Source organism: Falco punctatus, assembly GCF_963210335.1.
Source record: "Falco punctatus genome assembly, chromosome: 6".
Taxonomy (NCBI): Eukaryota; Metazoa; Chordata; class Aves; order Falconiformes; family Falconidae; genus Falco; species Falco punctatus.
In genome coordinates, this window is record NC_137585.1 from 50,676,867 (window position 1) to 50,700,727 (window position 23,861).

The 23,861-nt window shown below is 37.4% G+C and overlaps 1 protein-coding gene across 4 annotated transcripts in view; it reads left to right on the forward strand.

Annotated features, from left to right (window-relative positions):
• Positions 1–23,861, forward strand: part of PPHLN1 (periphilin 1) — a 70,579-nt gene that overhangs the window by 38,579 nt on the left and 8,139 nt on the right. For all 4 annotated transcript variants that reach the window (XM_080392130.1, XM_080392132.1, XM_080392131.1 and 1 more), the window contains exon 9: positions 1,139–1,279. In XM_080392130.1, the coding sequence (XP_080248256.1) occupies positions 1,139–1,279 (141 nt within the window). The remainder of the gene's footprint in view (positions 1–1,138; positions 1,280–23,861) is intronic.

Sequence of the window (23,861 nt, forward strand, 5' to 3'; positions counted from 1 at the left end):
AGCTTTTGCCTCAGTACTGCAGTGGGTAGTTTTTGGGGTGGTTTTTTTTCCGCAGAACCTTTAATTCACTAATACTTAGCTTTTTCCAGTTCATCTTCCACAGTGCTTAATGGTTGAACTTTGTGTTGCACTGAATTTTTTAGCAGCCTTTACTCATTCTCGGGCATTTAATGATTTACTGCAGTGACAAGATGTGGGCTGCAATCTAAAATGGCTTATATTGCTAAGTTGTGAGCACATACTTGTAGGACCACTTAAGTTTTTTGGGGTTTTTTTGGTGTCTAATGGTCTTCTCGTTCACATTAGTTAAATCTTAAGATTCTCTACCTCTTTATTTTTGAATAGTAGAAAATATTTTTATGCATCTTCTTAAATTCTCAAATCTTATTTAAAAACAATATTTTATTACTCTACAAATCTGTTCAATGATATTGGATTTAATTATGCTGTAGTAATTTCTTCTCTTTTTATATCTTCTATATAGCCTCCTTGAAGGGGGAGTCTTGTTTTCTTTGGGGTAGGGATACTGTCCTAACCTCTGTTTTAGAGGGAAGCTTATACAATTTTGGTACTTCAGTAAGATGTCTTATATTATCAGGAGTCCGCTAAGATACCTATACAATAGGTATCTCTGTTCCTTTAATACTAAACCTGTGGTCCTGAATACTGCAAGAATTCATTCTGACAGCATTTAGATTTTGTCGGTGCCTATTTAACTTTGATTTTGTTACTTTTATCCTTTCCCAGAGAACTAATCCCGCTTTCATTGTGGATTTTTCTTGCTAGCTGGTGTTATAAATACTACAAATCAAAGTTCCTTCTCAGCAGAAGGGCAGGTAAAGGTTATCTGACATCATTATCTTTATGCAGTTAAGACTGAGTCACAGGTGGTTTATTTATGATGTCATGTTTTTAGATACTTAAAATCCATACTTACGTATTTTTTAATGGTAGCAATTGTGCGTCACTAATAGTCTTGATAAGAAAACTCCTCTCTAACTGAATGACTGTATTTGAGTTTTTATTTTTGCCCTTACATTTTGAGGTTTTCTTGTGGTTTAACCCCAGGTGGTAACTAAGTACCATGCAGCTGCTTTCTCACTTGCTTTTAGAACTGAATATTATTATTTTTTTTAAGGCTGGATCTTCAGCTCCATTATACATCGAACAAACAGAAGAATCAGAAATAAATATAACGGATAGTACAGAATTATATGAGGATGGACAGCTTCTTGGTCGTTCAAAAGCAATTGCAACTAAGACAAAGGAGATTGAACAGGTGAGTCATCTTGGCATTTTGTCACTGATATAGTACCTGTGTGATGGTTTGATCTGCTGGAAATATATTGATTTTTTTATTTTTTATTTTTTCTTCCTTTGTGAAGCATAATATGAACGTAATCTGATTTCTTGGATAGTGTGATTATAACATCATCTGTTTAATCATGAAGAAGCACGGCATTTATCTTCACATGGGAATTTGTGGTAGTTTTCTGTAACTCACATGCAACACCTGCCATTTTGTAAGCCAAGAAAATGGCTGCTTCTTTGAATAATTGTTTTAAAATCAAATATAATACAAATAATCTCATTATAGATCAAATTATCAGAAATTACTTTTAGATTGTAATTTGCTTAACTTAAATATATACAGTTTGGAATTGAACTATACTTCCTGATGGTTGTGGTGGGAGTGTTTTGTTGTTGTTGGTTTGATGATTTTGGTGGTTTTTATTTTTTGGGTGGGGTGGGTTGTGTTGTTTTGGAGTTTTGTGATTTTTTTTTTTTTTTTTCAAATCAGCTTTGAATCTCAGTGCCTTTGGCATTCTCTGAAGATTAAGAACCTTTAAGTTTTGCTTTGACTACAATGGGGTTTTGTTCTGTATATATATGTATAAGACACTACAGTGTTTTATATCCTAGATGAGGGAGGGATATTGTGTTCAAAGTCTGTATTCTTGTCTTCTATGTTGAGTACTTGGGGACTGATTTAATATGAAACGAGATTTCTATTACTCTTGCAACATTGAGTTTTTGAGGAGGTTCACTGGAAGTTTATTCATGTATTAGTCTTTAATGTCACCTCATAGTGAGGAAATTATCAAAAATCACCTTCAATTTCATTTGTCATAAGCAATCAGAGTGTTTTGTTTCCATAGTTTTCTCACTTTAAATGGAGAGTTTGGAGATTCTTCTGACTTGATCTTTCTGATGTAAATGCAGCTATGCCCAACTCTGGAAATTGCCATCGAAGTTCATAATTTGAGTAGGAGAAAGATTACTTTCTTCAAACTTGATGGGATTTACAATGTTTTCAGTGTATGCCTGGGATGGATGGAAGGGAAATACAGAACACTTTTGCCCCTCATGATTATCTCATAATAACATCTTCAAAAAAACAGGTTTCTTATCTTGTTCAAGATAAGCTTATTCTAGGTCTTCATTTTCTATCTTAATTCTAGTGGCCTTTGTTCTGTTGCCTGCGAGCCTGTTTCCTGTGCTATAACACTGTTGTTCCTTTTTTCTTGACATTTGAAAAACAGCTTTCTACTCAATTATTTTTTTTCTTTCTTTTTTTTTTTTTTTTAATACTGACTTTGCATAGTAATGTTCCTGGTGAGCATGACTTTGCATGTGTGCTAGGTCTGGCTGGGATGGAGTTAACGAGAGCATGCTGTAACTATGAGGGTAATGATGCAGTTTGTTTATCCCTGGGTGTCTGGTTATTGAGTGGTACATGGCCTACATCAGCTACTACCAAATGCATAAACTTACCACTATTTAAATTTAATTTTTAAATTTATTTAAATTAAATTTAAAAAATGACAAACTGAAAAAACCAGAGACTGGGGAGCAGATTTTTAAAAAATAGCAATTGTGATTATTTAGCCTGATCATAGAATGGTCATGGGCAGGGACACCTTCCACTAGACCAGGCTGCTCAAAGCCCCATCCAGCCTGGCCTTGAACACTTCCAGGGATGGGGCATCCACAGCTTCTCTGGGAAACCTGTTCCAGTGCCTCACCACCCTCACAGTGAAGAATTTCTTCCTAATCTCTAGTCTAAATCTACCCTCTTTCAGTTTAAAGCCATTCCCTCTGTCCTATCACTACATGCCTTTGTCAAAAGTCCCTCTCCAGCTTTCCTATAGGCCCCCTTTAGGTACTGGCAGGCTGCTGTAAGGTTTCTCTGGAGCCTTCTCCAGGCTGAACAACCTCAACTCTCAGCTTCAGAGAAGTGCTCCGGCCCTCTGATTATCCTTGTGGCCCTCCTCTGGACTCCAGAGGACATCCAGCAGGGCCATGTCCTTCTTATGTTGGTTGCCCCAGAGCTGGATGCACTGCTCCAGGTGGGGTCTCACGAGAGCAGAGTAGATGGGGACAATCACCTCCCTTGACAGGTCGTGCTCCTTGTGATGCCGCCCAGGATCTGCTTGGCTTTCTGGGCTGTGAGCGCACATTACCAGGTCATGTTGAGCTTCTGGTCAACCATGATCCTGATGAATCTGTGACTGGTTTATTTCCCCTGGGTCCTAAGGACAGGTTTATAGTGAAAACAGATGAAAATTTGGGCATAAAAACTAAATGTTGTTTTCAATGTGATGTAATGTTACTATGTTTGGTAGAATTCGCACTTAACCTGTAACGAAATCAAGATTATGTTCTGTAAAACAGAACGGTTTTAGTAACTTAGCTCTGAAAGGCCTGAGGAATAACTTAAAAAGATTTGGATTGCATAGAACTGATTTCTCCTGTTGTTGATTTAAATATTGAAGCTGTCAGCTTCTGTAGGTTCAAAATAAGATTTTAGAATGATACTGGAAGCATCTTGAATACATTTTATTAAACTGAACAAGCTTAATTTTTTTTATATATATAATCAGTTACTGTGAATTTGAGAGCTAGACAAGTCGTGTATTTAATCATTTAAACTTAAGACTGTAGAATGACATACATGTTTTTCAGATAAATGTTTACAAGTAACTTCTGCTTCAGCAATTAAAAAATATGCAGGAAATTTATTATTATAGTCCTGATGATTTTCATAATTGTGAAATACTGTGAATCTTCCTGCTGTGTATGGAAGAAATCTCACTGTAGAAATTTATACACTGTTGACTTTGAGTTGTCAGCATCTAAAAGTAAATTTGGTTTAAGTCTGTGTGGCTTGACTTCTCTGCCTTTGACAAGGAATGAGAGAAGGAGCAAAGAGTGGACTAGAAACTAAATTTGGAGTCCTGTGGTGAACTGTTTACTAAAAGTTCTTTGGATGAACTTATCAGTATAATTTATACTGATTTTACTACTGGTTAACTGAAAAAAATGGCTTTTGCACAGTAAAATTAGTCCTTAACATGCAAATTTAATACTGTCACTCATCATGCTGTATTGGTTTATACAGGTATAACATTTAAATCTTAAAAGTGAACTGTAGGCTATAATACACTTCAGGAATAGGAAGACTGACTTGGTAATTAAATATAGAGTACATTTATAAATATATATAAATTAAGTATTTTGTAGATATAAAATATATAAAGCTTTTTAATAACTTGTTTCTGGTTATTTGTCTTGGAAGACTCAACTGTGGACAATACTTTTGTTCCATGGACTTATTTCCATTTGAATTTCATTCTGGTATTTAAAATAGCTTCTGAATACCTAGTTTTAATGTATTATTTCTGGAATGTAATTTTGTGGAAGGATTGCTGAACTAAAATACTTATTGCAAAGGGCTATGCTGCAGAGATGGTGAAGCTGTAATCCTGCGAAGCAAGAGTCACAAAAGTCTTCACTGGACAGCTATTGAAGTATTTAAAATAAGTAAATCAGGGTAGAAATTACTTCTTCTACCACCGAGTATGTGTCTAAGAATTGGTGAGGGTCCAGCTAGTGCTTGAGAAACAGGCTTGACCCGTCAGAACTCTACTGCTTCCATCTCCCAGTTTTTTCTGCTTTCTCTGGGAGCACCAGATCTAGGGATGTTTGCTTTTCAGTTCATATTTATTATCCTGGTTCCCAGGTATTCTTGCTGTTCCGAAATCCAGATAAAGGCCTCTTTGCATTTTCCTCTGCACATCCATTTGTCTCCAAAGCTCCAACCAGGAAACAGCAAAATTTTCCAAACGTGTTTTTTCACTTCATAGTATGGTACTGTTTCAGGTAAACCCAGAGACAAAAAAACGTGCTGACAGAGCACATATAGTGTTGCAATGAGCAAACTCATTGCTGTGCATCAGAAAAACGGGCAGCCTGATGCTCTGGGCAGGAATGGGGGTGGCAGCTTGCTTTTATAGTCTATTTCTCTTAAGAAAAACCAACAAAATAATCCCTCAAGCAATTGAATGAAATATTCATACAGGTTTTCTGTTTACGTAAGTCCATCTCCGTATCTTGCATATTGCTCATACCACTGTTTTGTAAAGTTCCCTCTACCTTTCCTCTAAATTACAGTAACACAATCGGGAAATTCAGAATTTAAATGGAGTGTGATTGTAAACGGTCACTCTGGCTTATCAACAAAGTATTGCTATATTATTTGTTTGGTGGGGCACTTACTGCAAGCATTCATGTAGAATCATATAATTTGAAGGAAAATAAAGTTCTTTATGGGTTGACTATGACAGGACAAAAATTGTCAAACAAATGCTAGCTGCTGTTTGCTATCTAGTGACTATCTTTTAAGAATCTGCAGTAGCTTTGTGAGTATTAAGTGAAGCTGACATAGAGGAGAATAGCAGTTATGCTTGTAGATGAAGGCTCGGAAAGATCCAGATATTGTTTGAACAGAGCCAAGAATTATGTGTGACTCCCAAACTAGAAAAACTCCAAAGCATATGTTTAAGCCAGCCAGTATTACTTGGGAGGAAGAACATGGATGAAGATACACAAGTGCTTGAGAACACTGCTGAACTGGGACTGTAGATCCTGGAAACCTCTGGTCTCATCTTTTAAATCGTAGGCGTTGTGCCAGTATCATGGAAACATCCAGGTTGGATGAAACCTCACCTGGGCCAATCTTTTGAAACAGGACCTTAAATCAGGTCATTCAGGGCTCTGTCAAGCTGAGTCCTGAATATTTCCGGTGAGGGAGACCCCACTGTTTCACTGGACAGCCTATTTCAGTGTTTCACTGCTCTGTCTCTGAGCTCAGTTGCCATCAGTCTTGGGTGCTGTTGTCCAGAACATGCTTTTCTTTCCACCAAGAACATGGTTTCTGTTCCCTGCTTCTCTTGGTGGTTTGCTGTCCCCGTTCTTGAACTGTGGAGTCCCAGCTCCTTGCTGTGGTCCCTGCTTTTGGCTGGGCCTCACCTGCCTATTGGGACCTGTTCCACCTGGAGTGGGCTTAGGTGTTGTCAGGGAAGGGTTGAGTTCCTGGGACTCTCTGGCTCTGCCACTTTGTGGTTGCTGGAACAGGATCTTCCCTGGCACTTCCATGTAGCAAAGTAGTAGGAAAACTGATCCTTTCATCCTGGTGCGTCTTCTTTTCCATCTTTGTGCCTCTTTGCACTGAAGAAAAATTCAGCATCGTTAATGTGTATCTTAAGTTTTAATATATCCTGTGGAGTAGGGTCTAGGTCCCTGATGTGGCTTTTCATGTTCTATTTGTAAGCAATCAGAAACATTTGAGAGAGTTTAGTAACAAAAATAGTGAGATAAGTAGCGTGTTGGGTTGGGTTGGGGTTTTTTTTTTTGGTGTTTGTTGTTTTGGTTTTTTTAAACTAGGTGTTTTCTTATGCCTTTGATAATGCCTTTCCCTCTTTCCTCCACAATTATAATTTTGAAATTTGCTTTTCTGTGTTGTTTGAGCATGGTGAAGTAGAAGCCCATTACATGGATGTTTAAAAGATTGGTCTGGGTACTTGAAAGCAGGGTATCAGACTTTTGCATTGGCATGTCAGGGTCAGTGAACGTCCACAGGTTGCTGATGTACAGTTTCATGCACTTTCTTATATTTTTGCATATAATAACATGCAATATACGTTAAAGTATTGTTTTGGAGTTATTCAGTTTCTGTTTTTATATAGTTAAGGATCATCTTATGCTTTTAGCATGTAATGTGCTGAAGTGTGGGTTTTTTTGGAAGTGATGACAAATATGTCCCTGGTGTTAAATTCACAATTGGAACGATTGAGCGTCAGTGTTACACAAAAGGCTATCTCTTTGTTGTTCCTTTATGAGCATGAGTAGCAGGGATTCTTGAAATGTCTTATCTTGTCTAGACATCAAGTCTGCAACACTGTTAATTAGTCCGTTATTATGTGTCCAGTTTCTTAAATGTTGCATATGCAAGTTGAAGTGACATGGGGTTACCTCTGAAAATCTGTTATTTTCTGAAGATAAATTTTACCAAATGAGCCAAGTACTTTCCTTGATTTTTGGCAAAAAGTCAAACCTCTAAGTTTCTGAATGAGATTTGACAGTCAGACCTCCATTTGTCTATTACCACAGAGCTCTGGCATCTAAGAAGGAAGCATAGGAATTAATATTCAAGACTTTTTTTTTTTTTTTTCTCAATGGAGTTACAGTCTGAATGGATGCCTTCAGTTCAACAATATTTTTAATGTTCAGCAGAATAACTTTTTTTAATGTTCAAGCATTTGGATTAATCACTTGTTTACTTGACTTTCTAAGTTAATATTACTTGTTAACAGCCCTCAGTAGTATTAATGAGCTCTTATCCTAATTGGACGGCCTTCTTTCTGGAAGATGCTGAAAATCACAGCTTTTTCTAAAGCTTGCATTTGAAGCTTCATAGATATGGTGTGTAGAAAGAAGGAAAAATGAGTGTGTGGCTGGGTCAACAGGCTGTCCCGATTCTGTTTTCAGACCTGCTGTCTAGCTCCTTTTCTGTTTTAGGTAAATCCCTGGCCTAGAAGTTGACGTTAAGTAAGAAAAGCAGTTAGGTTCTAGCAGTTGTACTGTGTGTAGTTTCAGAAGAACTGTCTCTATTCTGGGTTGTCAGATCTCTTGGTCCCGCAAGATCTATATAGCAGTAACTGAATTGTCTTTGTGTTTATTTAACGCTTTTTAATGGGACTCTGTTCTCGGGAGGTGCTGCTCTGAGCGAAGACTTGACAGCTCACAAAGTGAAACTTTACATCGCAAGGACTTAGTTAAGACAGTTTTAGTTTTAATATCAGGCCATAAAAAAAATACAGGCATTTCTTTCATGATAAGATAGTTACAATTTCTGTAAAGTATGGAAGTACTTTACATGTCTTCTTCCCCACCCCCAGTCCCTCCTGTATTCATTGCTAGTTTTGTTTTGCTTCAAACAAAACTGTTTTACAGTGGTTCAACAGTGTAAAGGTTGAAGAAGATGTAAATATGAGGTAGCTTCCGTATCTTGCCTAAGAACAAGCTAATGAGAAACAATGGTATGTATATAAGAAAAGTTTTTTAAGTTCTGGATATGTTAGGTTTAAACATTTAAGTTTTAGCTGTTGTAATAAAGTAAGTTAATGAATTGGACCAATGGGAATTCAGGAAGGAATGAAGGAGGCTGTCAGAGCTTGGATGTACTCCTTCTTTTGACTTCAGATGAGCCAGAGAAACAGGTTGCCATTTCCTTAGATGAGCTTGTTGGTCTGCTTATGCTGTTGCTTCTTTCAGGCAAAATTATCTAGGTTAGAAAAAATCCCCTAATTAAAATATGAGTTAAGAGGTAGGTAAGTTATGTGAAGCTAAAGGAACTGGAACAGTAGCTAGAAAACACATTAAAGGATTATTTCTGATTATGGATGAGGTCAGAGATGCTTTGTTTCTGACAGGAGTAGACCAGACAAGAGTAACAGGCCAGATGAGAGTAAAAGATGTGGAAGCTGTAGATTTTGGTTCCCTCCTAGATTTTCTGTTGTACTTCAAACCTTGTGTACTTAATACACAGTAGCAAGGCCTTAATGATGGACTCATCAGTCTAATTTGGTGATAGCGTAGTAGGTATCATGCCTCCTCTGAGCTTATGTTTATGTTATTTAAATGTAAGATGTAATTAAGTGTGTTAATTTATTTTTTCCTAATCAGGAAAACATTTGTCTCAGCTTTTGCCTTTAAGCTTCTCAGAAAAATTGATGACTATTCCTTTACTTAATGATATCATCTGCCTATGATCTTGTTCCATCCTTTTGTGGTTTATTAGTTTTCTTGTACCAGTACCGCTCTCCTTATATATGTCAAATAATTTATTGCTTTTTACATATTCTTAGGCACTTTTTCTTCCATATTAATTCTGACTTGCTGGTTTTTCTGCTCTCTTTCAATATTTATTCTAGACCCCCTTAATTTTTACCATTGCAAAATCAGGTCAATTAATTTGTCAGGGTTATTTGCATCTTTATAGTTCACGCTTGCCTTTTTTGTGCTGGGTTCTTTCTGTTTTCTAAATCTGAGCTGCTTGTTAGAAATCTGTTTTTTCATGTTTATGAAACTATGGGATGAAGAACAGAAAAGCTTTTGTTCAGTATCTTCATAGTATCATTGATTCTCCTTACAAATATATTGATTTAAAGCAAGATACTTATAAAAAGATGTGAAAACTTCAGCTACTTTCCTTTTCTTGTTCTTGGGTCACCATGTTTTGGAAGTTGCAGTCCTTCACTTTCCACTTGCTTAGCTATGTTCTCTTTCCTTTCCATGGACGTTAATGAATTATGTGGTATGCACTGCAGTGTTTGTAATTACAAACTGCTGCGTGTGCAAAATCAGTGCAACTCACTCATTTTACTTCAGCACCTGAAGGTATGGTTTAATAAGGAAATGTATCGCCACATTTCAGCTTTTTGCCAGCAGCTTTTTTCATTGGAAAGCTGATAAAAAGTGTTACTTAATATGCAACACTCATAGGGCAATAATTTTAAGAGAACTTAACATCAGGAATGTATGCATGTATCCAGTAACAGTAGAGTGTTTCTTACAGAGACTTAAATGAATTAGATAGAATCACCTTTAGCTTTCTATCACTACCTATCTATGGAAGATTTTTGTCTTTGACAGTTTATTTTGCCTTGCGTTTTTTTGATGTAAACAGTTTTTGGCCGGTGCTGAGTACCTTATTTTGAAGCTGGTGAACGCTTGGGACTCAACCCATTGACAAATACAGTTATTGATACAGTTTTTGATGTAGTGATGCTTCATTTATGTGATCAAGCAGTACTGCAGATTGCCAGATCTCAAAGAGGACTGACTGTTTGCTTCCAGTCTTAAAGGAGATTGTTTACAGGTACTATAATTTGATGGCAGATCTCTGGAAGACTTAAATGAGAGAGGGCTGGTAGTTAGGTACTTGATAAAATTACTGGATTTGGTTGAAACCAAAGAAACTGTGAAAGAAGGTTGTACCTGTTTCACTCAGTGCCCAGCTGTTCAAATCTAAAGATCTACCTCTTGGTCAGAGAAAGTGAAAATCTGAGGAGTTGTCCATTAAACAGTGTTTTTTCAATCAACAATTAGCAGTGATTGTTTTGATTTACAATCTCTTGTTCTGTCATGAGAAACCAAAAGAACTAACAAAATATGAAGATGACTTGAAAACTATAGTACTGACTAAACTAGGAGGAAGAAAGATTAGTTTCAAGAGATGATGAGTGTAAACAAGATTGGAAAATGTGTTAGGAAGAGAAGAAACTCTAAAAATTGTGTGGGCCTTGATATATAGTTAGGAACTAATTATGAGAAATTGCCTGCTGAAAAAAACTGTCAGAAGTTGAGGTGCTTGGAAGGATAAGCAGGACTGACACTGGTGAACCTCCTGAGAAAGCCAAAGGACCAAACAGAAATTATGACTAGACTGAGCCTGGATAAAGGCGGTTGTTTCTGTGGGACTGAGGGTTATTGCTTGTCTGTGTGTTTTGGTGGTGGTGGTATTTTGTTGTTGGTGGTTTTAATAACTTGGGTTTAATTTAGAGGATAGAGGGAGCCTCTCCTCCAATTTTGTCTCCAGCTTTTTCTTGCTTTAACAAATGGACCTGAGAGGTGGTTGTAGCAGTGTTGTTTGGTTTTATTTTTGAAATGTTTTAAGGGTGGAAGGTATAATTCTTAGTTTGCTCAATGCACTGAGGCATAAAGTTTTAAGTTTTTAGTATTTTTTCTTTCTTATAACGTACTGTCTCTTGACAAAGGCATCTGTAGAATTTTGGATGAATATTTCAGCATTACTGCTGCTTCCTAGATTAAAACAGAATGAGAAAAGGATCAGTCCCATATACCTAATAATTAGATCCAGAAATTTAAATTGTCTCAGAAGTAGCTTTAGCTCAAAGAGCTACTGTCTAGCGTCTATTCCCTGCCCAACACTGATTTCACTTCAGCTTTATCAATATTCCTGATACAGTCTGAGCATTGATCTTCTGAAAGACTTTGAGATGAAACAGGAATTCCAGTGGTGCTTACAACAAGGATGTATGTAGGACAAATGGAGGACACTGTCGCAAAGGAAAGGTTTCATAAAACTGTATGTGATGATGGGAAGGTGGTAGCTGAGTGAACATGCAAAAGCCTCTGGTAAGTGACAAACGAAATGTAGTGGCAGGAAGGAAGGACTTGATGTTTGGCATGGAAGCTGGTTACCATTTCTCCTGCACTGACAAGAGCTTTCAGGCCTCAGGAGGTCGGAGTAGACAGCAACAGAAGAGTATCACACAGACGCCTGCAGGTAGGGAAAATCTGCTGAAGTTTGCATCTACAGGTTTATGGGGTTTTGTGTGTCTTTGTTACAGACTGTAGGGCTGATCTTAATATAACAAAAACTTGTGGGTGATAGTTTTGCTGGTGCATGCAGTTTAATCCTCTAATCCATTTGTAATCAGTTTCTAATCTGTCATTTTACGCATGAATCGGTGTTGTATGTGTATACAATTATACAAGTATAGGATTGTCTGTGACCAAGGCCACTTTGGTGACAGGTTTTATTTGTCTCCTGGTTCTTAAGTCTGTATCCCAGTGCCTAGCTTGATGTCTTCTTTCTTCTGGCAGTTACTTTACTGAGCAGGATAAACTCAATATATTTTAAAGATGGGTAGGCTACACTTTTTTTAATAGTTTGTTCTTTTCTGTGAACATTAGTTATTTGACAGCTTTAATTGGGTGACATTTGAAAAGGAAGCAAATTAAGATGAAAAAGTGGCAATTTACAGAGAACTGTTGTATGGTTTTTGTTCAAATTATTTTGGGTGTGTGTAGTATTTATATAGGTTTGTATCTTAAAATCTTGGCATAGAAAGTATTCATTTGCTCTGACCTTTAAAATATAATGTTCTTATAGTTCCAAAAGTCATCCAAATTGGGAACTTACTTCCCTAAATGATATAGGAAAAAAACTTCTGTTGGATGTTGCTTATGCATATGCTTCTTCTGTAAGTTAATATTATAAAAACAGTAGATTTTTATCTTGGGGTGCAAATGACTAACATTATCATTCAGCACTGACCCACAAGGATCACTTTCCTGGGTTTTTTTTAACTCTTATTTGCACTCATGTTGTAAGTTTCAGTCCTCAGTTATTGTCTGGACATATACTGGTATGGATATCACAATGGCCCACTTCACAACATACAGCAGAAAAGCAAGGGGCAAGATTCCCCGCAGAATGACGATTATGGTGTGCCTGTTTTATCTCAATACTCTGACTTTAAAAGGCTAATAATAGAGTCAACCTGACTTATAAAATCAGAGAAGTTGAATACTGACAAAATCAAGTGGGTCATGTTATTCGTGGTTCTTGAACTTCTCATGCTTCTTGAGAAGGTCTGTTTATACATTAATTTTCTGAACTATTGAACTTCAAGTACTGCTCTGAATGACAGTAATAACCTTTAATAGTTGGGTTTGATGCTGTTTCTCTATGGTTTGATAGGCTTGCTAGCAATCTTTCCCCTTCTCCTGCCCCCTAGATAGCTGAAATACTTGGTTTTATTACAACATGAAATGTTGTACTTATGTGGGTACTGTGTGTACTTATTTGACCGTAATTACACCCCACAAGCACTTAGTATAGTAGATAATTTATGTTTTAACTTCTTCAGTCATGTGCTACCTAAATAAAAAAATATCTGTATAAGCATTTTTAAACACGGAATCAGAAATAGATTCAGGTATGCTGACAGAAGCTTTTCAGTGATCATCTTCAACTGGAAATTTGCCCATTTTATTACTGTTTTTTTTTTTTCTTTAACTTGGCTTCCTGAAGAAACTAGCTTATGCAATCGCAGAGTATCTGTGCTGTGTATCTTTTGATTGTATTGTCAGGTTTCAACTAAATTCAATTTAGGCATAAGGTAAGATGATTAGTTGTTACAAGCTTTATGAAAACAGACAGTAGCAGAAACTGTATGAGTTCCAGTGGAGAAAGACTATAATATAATAAGATTGCATCTCATTAGACATCAGAAAGTTCCCTTAAGCAAGGGCTGCAGTTGTTTTTTAAAAAAAAAACCGAACCAACTTGTACTATTGTAGACCTCAGCTGCACATTACAAAGCGTTTGGTGGCAACTGTAGTTTAAAAAATTATGTCCCTGTGCTGTACTGTCTCCTCTGCTGGCACAGCAGTCTTTGTGGGACCTGGCTATCAGTCGGATCAGAAAAAAGAAAGAAAAATTTTTAGATATTTGTTTAACCAGTTCTCTTATTCACAGTGTGGTTCCTTAAATGTACCTGTTGCCACGAGTGAATATTGATGCTTTGTTGTGTGTCAAGCCACTACTGTCTCTGAACATTCAGTATCATGAAAGCATTGCATTAGACATTCCAAGTTATTTAAATCATCAGGCAGAAATCTATAGAAAGCTATAGTCTATAGTGGCATTTGCATAGTAACTTTATTTTTTGTCATAGGGAAGATAAAACTTGCAAAAATATTTCTGTTCAGTTTCTATCTAAAGCTGCCATGACCAGAACTCTCTTTCTTCCTTTAGGACACTCACCATCTTCTAACTTCAATAGCCTTGGTTCTACGTATTTTAGAGAATTTACTCATTTGGGAGAACTAGTGCATCACTAAATACCCTCATAACAGCTTCTTCCGGCTGGCCTGTTGGAGCTGAACTTTGATCTAGTTGTGAATCAAGCTGGTACCCAGCTGCTCCAGCCCCTGAAGTTATTGAGTAGATCTTGAGAGGAAAGAGCAGTCCCAATAGCCAGTATTTTTGGTAGTAAGATAGCTTGGTTATGTAAACTAAATGGTGCCTTTTAGTTCAAACTCTAGCTTCTACAGCTCATTAAATAATTTGCACTTTAGGAAAAGAAAGATCAAAAGATTTCTGAATGTTTTAGGTATTTATTGCCTGTCAGCAAATATGATGAAGAACTGGAAGTGTGCAATTACAGAGAAATGTTCCCACACCAAGGCACAGCTCGCTGTGAAGTAAAGCTGAATGCCCTTTTGAATGTGTCTGTTACCTGCCACTGAACAGGAAAGTTACAACAAAGACTTACGGTTTAAGATCTAAATGTCTCTGTTCATTTGGGGAGATGTGTGAGCTGGATGCAGCCTACTTGAAACCTGTAATTAGATGACTCGCCCGTAGCTCTCCCAGCAAGGGGATGGAGCCTGTACCTTCACCAGCTCTTGGCAGTGACTGGTGCACCCCTCCACCCCCAACAAAAGCTGAAGTTCTTTCACACAGTTGAAAGGAGAGAAACCAGTGTAGGAAGGCATATGAATGCCAAGTTAGGAATCTTCCTGTCAAAGTTCCTGCTCTATGTAGAGAGGTGGACCATGCCAAAGGGAAGATAGGAGGAGGACTGGATGCAGGAAAGCATCCAGAAGGCAGGGTCAAGAGGATACAGGAGTTTCTGAGGAAGAGGTGGAGTGGAACTGTATCTAGCTGAGGGATGAGGTGACCTCAGATTTGGAGGGTGGAGGAAATCTGGAAGAGATTAAAGGATTTGTGGTGACAGGAGAGTTAGGGTTGGTAATTGGGAGTATGGGAAGGAATGAATGAGGGTGGGACTGGACTTGCAGTTGGGGAGTTAAAAAAAAAAAAAGAAAAAAAGAAAAAAATATTTGTGCCAAGATCAGAAACTGCAGCCAAGAGGGTGGGGAAAAGAATGAGATGGGGAACAAGAGGAACATGGGTGGAGATGGGAAATTAATTCCACAGAAGCTCTAAAGCCCATGGGCAAATGCAGTGGAGTTTCTCCCTGGCTGGAGGGTGGAGACGCTACATCATGCAAGAAAACTCATTGCTATTGCTGGTGCCAGAAACAAGTGGGGAGCAGTCAGGTGCTTCCAGCTTGGTGTCTCCCCCTCTGGATGCCCTCAGGGCATCTGCAGGAAGCTACAATCGTAAGGCAGGAAATGCAGCGTTCCTGCGTCCAGTACCTGAAGTTGCTTACTGAAGAATTTGATAAACGTGTCAGTTACTGCTGATTGTTCTGTTGTCCTTTTGGTTCAGTTTACTGTATTTCTCAGCTACAAATAAAAGCAATGTGAATAATTTACTAATATAAAGGTGACTTCTACATGAAATTATTAATCTGATTACCCAAATGTAGGTGTAGCCATAACTCAAAATTACTCTCATTAATTTTTAAATATTTCTCATAGTTTTTCTCAGATTTACTCAAGCATAACTACAGCTCACTGTACAATTTTCCTTTTTCTTACATTGGTATTTAAGGATGTTCTCTTGCAACTATGTTTTTGCTAAAATCAGAAACAAAGATAAACTCTTAAGATTCTGTTTCCTGTTTTGTTGAGGTTAGTTAGTGCTTTTTTTTCCCTTTGATTTTCTAGCGACAGGATACTTAAATGTTTAACTCTGAGCTCTGGAAAGCTCTCTGACTCACGTTTGGTTTGGTTTAGGCTATTGGTTTCTTAAGCCTATGTATAAGTGATTGGTGCTTTTAATAATAGAGTGAAGTGTTTCATATTACATACAACAAAATTACTGGTCTTGTTATTTTTGCAATCTCCTTTTGGATCAGGAATTACATCTGCATTCCAAAATGTGACAATTATCATATGTACACAAGTAAATATACAGTAAAATGGTTGTAGTATTGAGTCATTAACATACCTAATCCAGATGTGAGTAATCTAAGATTGTGAATTTATATGTGATCTGGTAAGACACATTTTAAAAAAATTAATTAAATACAGTATGCATTCTTGGTGTGTGAATTTTCTACATCATTTGTCAGCCAGTATTTGGGGAATGGGAGGTGGTAAAAAAAATCTTGAGTTTAAAGTACTTATATGGTCTCTCATGACCCAGATAATTACAAAAACTCTGTTGTAGGAGTGTTCTTTTCTATTTTAAGCAGGATGGGCTTTTTGCTACCAACAAAAGCATGTATCATTATAATGAGTTGCCTCTGGAGCCTTTTAATTTGTGTAGGTGTTATGTCATGGTAAGCAGTCAGAGCTGCGATTCCAAAGAGAAGTATCTCATCAACTGTAAAGATTACTCCCTCCTTGTTCATTTATATTGATCCAAATACATTTGTTATTGATGGGAGAAACATAATTTTTACATGTATGTATTTCTGACAGTGCAGTGGCAATGTAAGGTAACTCCTTGCTAGTCTTAGACCTGTGCTATACATTCGGGACTTTGAAGAATGTAACCTGTGCTTTGCAGCGCAGTCCTCTTTATTTACTCTGCATATAGACCAGTTTGTTCACTTCTTTGAATTATTACCTTTATTGTAAAAATGTTCCTTTTCTACTTTAGGAAAAGCAGGATTCTATCACTTATGACCCTTTTGTTAAAAATTCTACTGGGTATTTATGAAAGTCTAGTGCCTTTGTGGTAATATGGCTTGTGTCTTACTTCTTTAAGTTTCTCTTCAGTCGGTTGCTGTTTGTCTAAGTGTTTCTGAACAGTAAGACTAAATATTCTTGAAAAATATGCTTTCATATTGCTGAAGAGTTAAAATATGCGGAGGTCTATTAGGGATAAAGTGCTGAGCCTGGTTTTGTCCATTGTGGATCAACTAAGATTTTAAGGGAGGCAAGGTCATTTAACATATTAACTGAGTATGAATACTCTGTGTCTAGTGTCAGGTGAGGCTTTATGCACGTAAGGATACAAGCTTTCATTGGTACGCTTGCAGTTCATTTCAATATGAATTGCTCAGCATGTGTGTGTAACAAGTAGCTTTTTACTGTATTCCCTAAAGCTGCTGTATTATAAATTATATTAAAGCTCTGAAATAACATGTGTGCATGTGTATACGGTGGGCAGTATTTGTTTCTGTTCTTTAAACAATGTTTCCATTTAGTTGTGAAACATACCTTTTGTTTATGTTTTCGTATCTGATAGAAATGCATGAAGTGTAAATGCATTTCTGTCACAAGGTAATACAGAGGTGCTCAGATAATTCAATTGATGTGAAATAGTTAATATTTTTTATTTAATTTGGCTTGCTGTATTCTAAATAATTAAATCTTTTTTCCTCATTTAATTCTGTTTCCAGACAGTGTAGTCCAGCCAGATCTTTATTACCATGAACTGTTTTGTTAAAAAAAAAGTTCTGGAAGGCTGCATGAAGGGAGGAATGCCTTATTTTTTCAGGATATGTTTGTACGAGTGACCCCTGTCTATTCTGTATCTTTGAGTGCACATGGTAATCTTGTATGAAGTAAGGTTAAAAGGTAAACGGCATGGTACTGTTTCTTTTGGCTATTGCATTAAAGTGTTTGACCTTTAGCAACCTATTTTTATCTTGGGCAGTAAACTGTTTAGTTCTGCTTATCAAAAGAGACTTCACTGCTCTCTTTTCATGCTGTTCTTATCCAAAACACACTGTATCAATCCAACATCAGTAGACTTTATCAGCAACAGCTATTATTCTGCTGAGAGATACAGCATAAAAATGTTTGTTTATATTGTAACAGTACATTTTATTCAATAAATACTTTCATATATAGTTCTGTGGTTTCCAGTTTCGTTATCTGGTTTAGATCTTCTTTTGTATTACCTTCTTATTAGCTTACTCTTTTGGGTGTTTTTAGCTGTTTGACTTAAAATTACTTGTTTTGGTTTCTGCCTGAAAGTGAATTATTTTAGACTATTCAAACAATAACCTATTTATCTCTATAGATAAGGTTAATATGGCAATGTGACTGTGTTTGCAGATATTAATGGATTTCCTAATTATTTGAGGATATCTTCAAATCATCAAGGTGTTGGTGGTAATTTGAAATCTATGAAGTGTTTATTTGAAGGGTCAGCTCCCCCATCCCTTTAGTTGTCTGTGCGATTTGGCAGAGTGAAGTTCTATGCATTGAACTGTTGGCCAGAGGCAGAACACAACAATGTCTCTGAAGTGACCACAATTCATAATGCTGCTGGTGATACTCAACAAATCTTTAACCTGCGGGAAACTGAGTTGCTGGGCAGCCGCTAATTTGTTCTAGCTAGGTTTTTTTTTCATTGGCTTGTTCATTTAAACGATGCCTTACTGTTGTTACTTGCAAAGAGATAGTGGTATAATCAGCCTTCCTGTCTTACAGTTAGAATCAATAATATATTTCATGAAGTAAATCCAAGAGGACTGAGTCTAGACCTCTGGTATCCTTCTATGAGAAATAGCGTGGCCAGCAGGACAGGAGAAGTGATGATCCCCCTGTACTCAGCACTGGTGAGGCCGCACCTCCAATACTGGGTTCAGTTTTGGGCCCCTCACTACAAGACAGACATTGAGGTGCTGGAGCGTGTCCAGAGACGGGCAGCGAAGCTGGTGAAGGGTCTGGAGCACAAGTCTCATGAGGAGCGGCTGAGGGAACTGGGGTTGTTTAGCCTGGAGAAAAGGAGGCTCAGGGGAGGCCTTATCGCTCTCTACAACTGCCTGACAGGAGGCTGCAGTGAGGTGGGGGTCGGTCTCTTCTCCCAAGGAACAGGTGATAGGACAAGAGGAAATGGTTTTGAGTTGTGCCATTGGGAAGGGTTTAGGTTGGATATTGGGAAAAATATTGGGAAAACACCTAAAGGGTTGTCAAGCATTGGCACAGGCTGCCAGGGAAGTGATTTGAGTCACCGTCCCTGAAGATATTTCAAAGCTGTGTAGATGTGGTGTTAGGGACATGGTTTACTGGTGGACTTGGCAGTATGAAGTTGGACCCAATGCTCTTAAAGGTCTTTTCCGACCTGAATGATTCTATGATTCTAAGTCTTGTCTCTTGAGTACTAGAAATAGCTCTCATTTTTTGGACTTAAAGGAATTTGTTGCATCATGCTGTTGTCACAATTTATAGATGTCAGGAATCACAGAAAGCTGCTTTTAAGCTATCTGAAGAATACAGAGCTAAAGCTCTCTAAAACTCTGACTCAAACAACCCCAACACAAAACTGTATTTGATGATCCCAGTTTTCTTCTATTGGTCATAATACTTTTTATAAGGACTGACTGAAGCCAGACTTGAAAAGAATCAAAGCCTTTCAGCAGATGCCAGAATCTGAAGACAGACGAACACTTCAAAAAGTCACGAGTGTGTTCACATATCTTGCCAAGTTCATTCCAAATCTGTCCTCTGTCAGTTCACCCCATCAGACAACTTCTGGAAAATGTTCCGTGACACTGGATTGAACAGGGCAGGCATTCCTTTAATGGGTTTGATAGGTAACAGTTCTTGTGCTGAAATGCTGCAGCATTGCTTAACTATCTTATTAATAAAGGCTTGTAATGAGGAATCAGAAGGCCAATGTTCTAGTCTCAGAAATCTTTCAAAATACAAAATAGGCTTGTTTTTCACATGGAAAAATAGTTCACAAGGGAAAAAAGCAGTGATTCCCAAGCTTTTTTGAACAACCTAATCACTGTTATTCTTTGATATTACTTACGAGCTGTAACCCAAACTTATCAAACAATTACTTCCAAGTAAGTACTGTGGGATACAGTCTCAGTGTATCCACTGAGTACATGCAGAACTCCTACTGCATTCCCTTGGAACCACAATTGGTAATCACTGCCCTAAGACATATGATTTACTAACCATAAAAGACAATCTCTACTCCTTGTGGCTTTCTTTTTGAGGAGAGATATGCTTTCTATTTTTCCAATTTTTGGATCAGATTTCTGCTTCCAAATTGAGGTGGAAATATCTGGAATTGTGGGAACAGATTCAGAAGGATAGATTGTTTGGGTGTTGAATGCTAAAAATACAAAAGGAATAGGTATATTTGCAATAAAAATTGAGGCTTCATCATGCAGCTCTTCTGACCTGTCCACCCCAGCCATTGTGCTAGCTTTATGTTCTATTTCTTTATATTTTGTATTTGGCTGAAGATAAATGCTAAGGTATGCAAATGTTTAAACACAGAATCCTGTGTGCTTTGTCTGCCTGGGTTAGGAGGGGTTCTGTTGGTCCCAGATGAGTTCAAAGAGACTGGACACACTAATAAGGCTACAGATAAATGTCCTCTGTAGATGTTATCCACAGCTGCTTGTCGCCTTCTCACTCAGAATAGTGATTCCTCCCCGCAGCCCAACTGGTGTGTTAGCATGTGACCTAATCAGGCTGATTTTGCCTAAAAATTAATTTTAGTAGTCCTGCGTATTACTGGCTCACACATCCAAGTGGGGTGATGGTTTCTGGCGTGGGGATGGTGACAGCTGGGAAGGAGAAATCCTCTTTTGAGCAGTCACAGCTGCATATTGAAAAAGATACCCATCTACAAGCTAAGGAAAGCTTACAGAAGTCTTCAAAAACATGGCCTTAATTTACATTTTCCGTTATTCGATTTTCTGTTTAAAATGAGCTCTTAAAGTGAATGATGAGAGTGACTATGTAGAGGGTAAAGACAAGACCATGACTTGGACATGAAAAAAAATTTGACCCATTATTGAGGTACTAATAAAACTGATTTGTGAGGCTAATATGATGTGTGAAGTAATTCTAAACTTTCAGAAACCTTAAGGTTTAACATAAACTAAGTAATAAAATGTTGGTAATTGAAGTAATTGTTTTTCTTCTTGCAGCTGTTGCTTTTCCTTTCTGAAAAGTTGTCCATTACATGCTACACAAAATAAGTAAACTACTGTATTTTCTTTGTGTTTCACATGTGATTAAAAAACCTAGCCTTTGGCATGCATATCCTAAGCATTAAAGAATTTAAAAATAATGAAGTTGCTCTTTAGACAGAGATGATGAGAAAGTCTTCTCATTTAAGGGCTGGTTCTTAAACTAATTGATCCACTGGCTTTGAGTTTATAACAACAACGCTGCTGCCAGTTAATTGTGCAGCTGGTCTACTGGGAGTTGCTCTTAATTGGAAAAGGCAAGATTTATTTTTTTTGTTTTCTTGTCTTGCTGTTTGTTTACACTGTGCCGTTGACGAAAATACAGGTGATCCATACCTCAGGATAAAATTCTGTCTTGCCCATTAACAAAAGTGAGCCCTCCTAATGCAGAACGTTGAATCTGAGAATATCTGTAGAAGAGAATATTTTTTGAAATGGAACGTGTGAAGACTTTTCTTGAGGGAAAACTAAATTGCCGCAAGTCACTTTTTGGTAAGAACAAATGCGTCATGGCTGATCTTGACTGCAACACAGTCCGTATGTGTTGATTTTTAACTACTGTACTTCCCATACAAAAGTATGACAAGGGAGATTGGTTTGTCGTGCAACTGTTGCCATTAATATACAGCCCATTCTGATGAAGCTTAAATGAATATCGCTTTCCTTTATGGTCAGTGGACATAACCGAAAGCTATTAAAGCTTTTTTAACAAGAGAATTAACATAGACAGAGTCTTTTGTAGATAAACTTCACCCTTCCTGTTTTGGATGGAGCAATAAGTTTACCACAGAGCAGATTGTAGGAAATAGCTTTCCATCAATTCAGTATTTCATAAATAAAAAGTTGCAGGGCGAGGTCCTTCCTTTGGCATAAAGCTGATTATTTCCTGTTTAATCTGAAACTGGTGCATTTCAAGTAATGGGATATTTTTAACATTCGTCAGAGAGGAGAGTTTTTAGGACTTTTTTTTTTTTTTTTCATTTATGGTCCTGTGAAAATGCAACTTCTAGACTTGAAGATCACTGTAGAACAAAGAGAAATTAATAGATATATAAATTGTTGATCTTTCAGACAATTTTTGGACTTAGCTGCACAGTTGTTTGTAGTTGGTTGTACTTAAACATACAGCAGGGTATTCATATACATGAGCTGAAAAGATGTCATTGATGTATCTGTAAAAGATTATCAGTACTTCTAGTGAGGTTTAGAAACCGATACATTGGAATTGCTATGCATTATTTGAATTCAGATTTATCATCTGCTTGCAGAAGGCACATGCTTTCTATAAGAATAATATGCAATAGGTAAACTTAAACTAATACTGCTGTTTTACCTAAGGAACCCACAAGTTAATATATGAAGTAACACTACCCTCATCCAACACATCTGTTGTAAAGAAACCTATGAAATTTAGGCCACACACAAACTGGTCTCCAAGGGGCTGTAGTTGGTGTTAGAATGCTGTTATTATGTGGTCTGATTGCTTTAGTAAAGAATTATCTCCAGTAAAACCATGTAACTTAATAGTTCTTGCTCTCCCACGTGCGAGCTACTTCTGCCTGACTGAGCAAGACATTTCTTGAAGAAGTGGTAATGCACTTGCTCTTGCCAAAATGTAATATTAAATGAAGTGTATCGTCATGTATGTTTTTGCTGCGTATCAATTCCTGTTCATTTAAACATTCGCTTAAAGTCCTTTACTGTAGTATTAAAAAATATTAAATATATGGATTTTCTAGCAATATATTTAAAGTTAATTTCTCCCTTCTTACTGAAAAGTTGGTTTTAGTAATTTTAAAGCAATGGGGAACTACTTGGAAAATGTAAGTTTCCATAAATGAAAACTCTGTTGCTGAACTTTACAGGTATTAATTTGTCAGGCAGTACAAGTCATAGCAGTTCAAGGTTTATCTTGCACTGTGCTGAATACTTTGTATGTGATGCTTTCCCTGTTCACTTTGACTGAAAAGAGAACTGAGACAGTTCAGTAGTTCATACAAATGGTTTTCTAAATAGTGCTGACTTGGTTGGCTTTTGCTATGTTCAGAACTATGTAGCCTTGCTCTACAGATTTGTCCTTGCTGTGTAAGTGGAGCTGTAAACACTACAGTTGTTGAGGAGTTGTCTTTTTAATTGTTTTTTATTTTTATTATTTTTTAGCTCTGCTCAGCTGTGTCATACAAAAGCTGCATGTTCCGTCTTTGGATTGCTTTATAAGCAGTGAGTGAATGCACAATAACATGTAATTGTTTTGTTTGGACGGTGAAGGGAAGAAGAAAAGAGTTGAGGATGGATGATTGCTTCTCTACAGAGATGATGCTTTGAGGTATTATTGCTGAGGGGCAGAGCCCTGTACAACAGAAGTCATAGTAAGAATAGGCTGACATGCCAAAGACAAGGCAGCGTGGCTTTGTTCAGGCACTCCTGCAGTCACTGCACACCTGAGCCAGGCACAGGCTTCTCCTGAGCTGCAGTGGACTCCACCCTGTGCAAACCCCATGACTTCACTGTAATTGCAGAGGTGTCATCAGAGGTATGATATGAAGCAAAGGGGTATCTGGATGATGTCTTGAGCTTAAACGGGAGATAATAGTTTAATGCAAGTAAAGAATTTGGCCAGCCTGTTTTCTTCTCAGTGTATTACACAGCGTGGAAAAGAGCAAAGTTGTGTCTCAGGACCCAAGCCAACTCTTCAGGGTTTTCAGTTAAAAGTGTATGTGTAAACTAAGCAGAGAGTTTGTTACTTTAGACATAGACACCTGTGCCGCCGCCCCCCCCCCCCCCCCCCCAGTTTTACAGAGCCTTTTTCATCTCTTTCCATACCAATATTCTACTTTAAAATGAAGTGGGAAGCCTTGCAGTGGCATTGTTTTAGAATGCATCTTCCTATTCCTC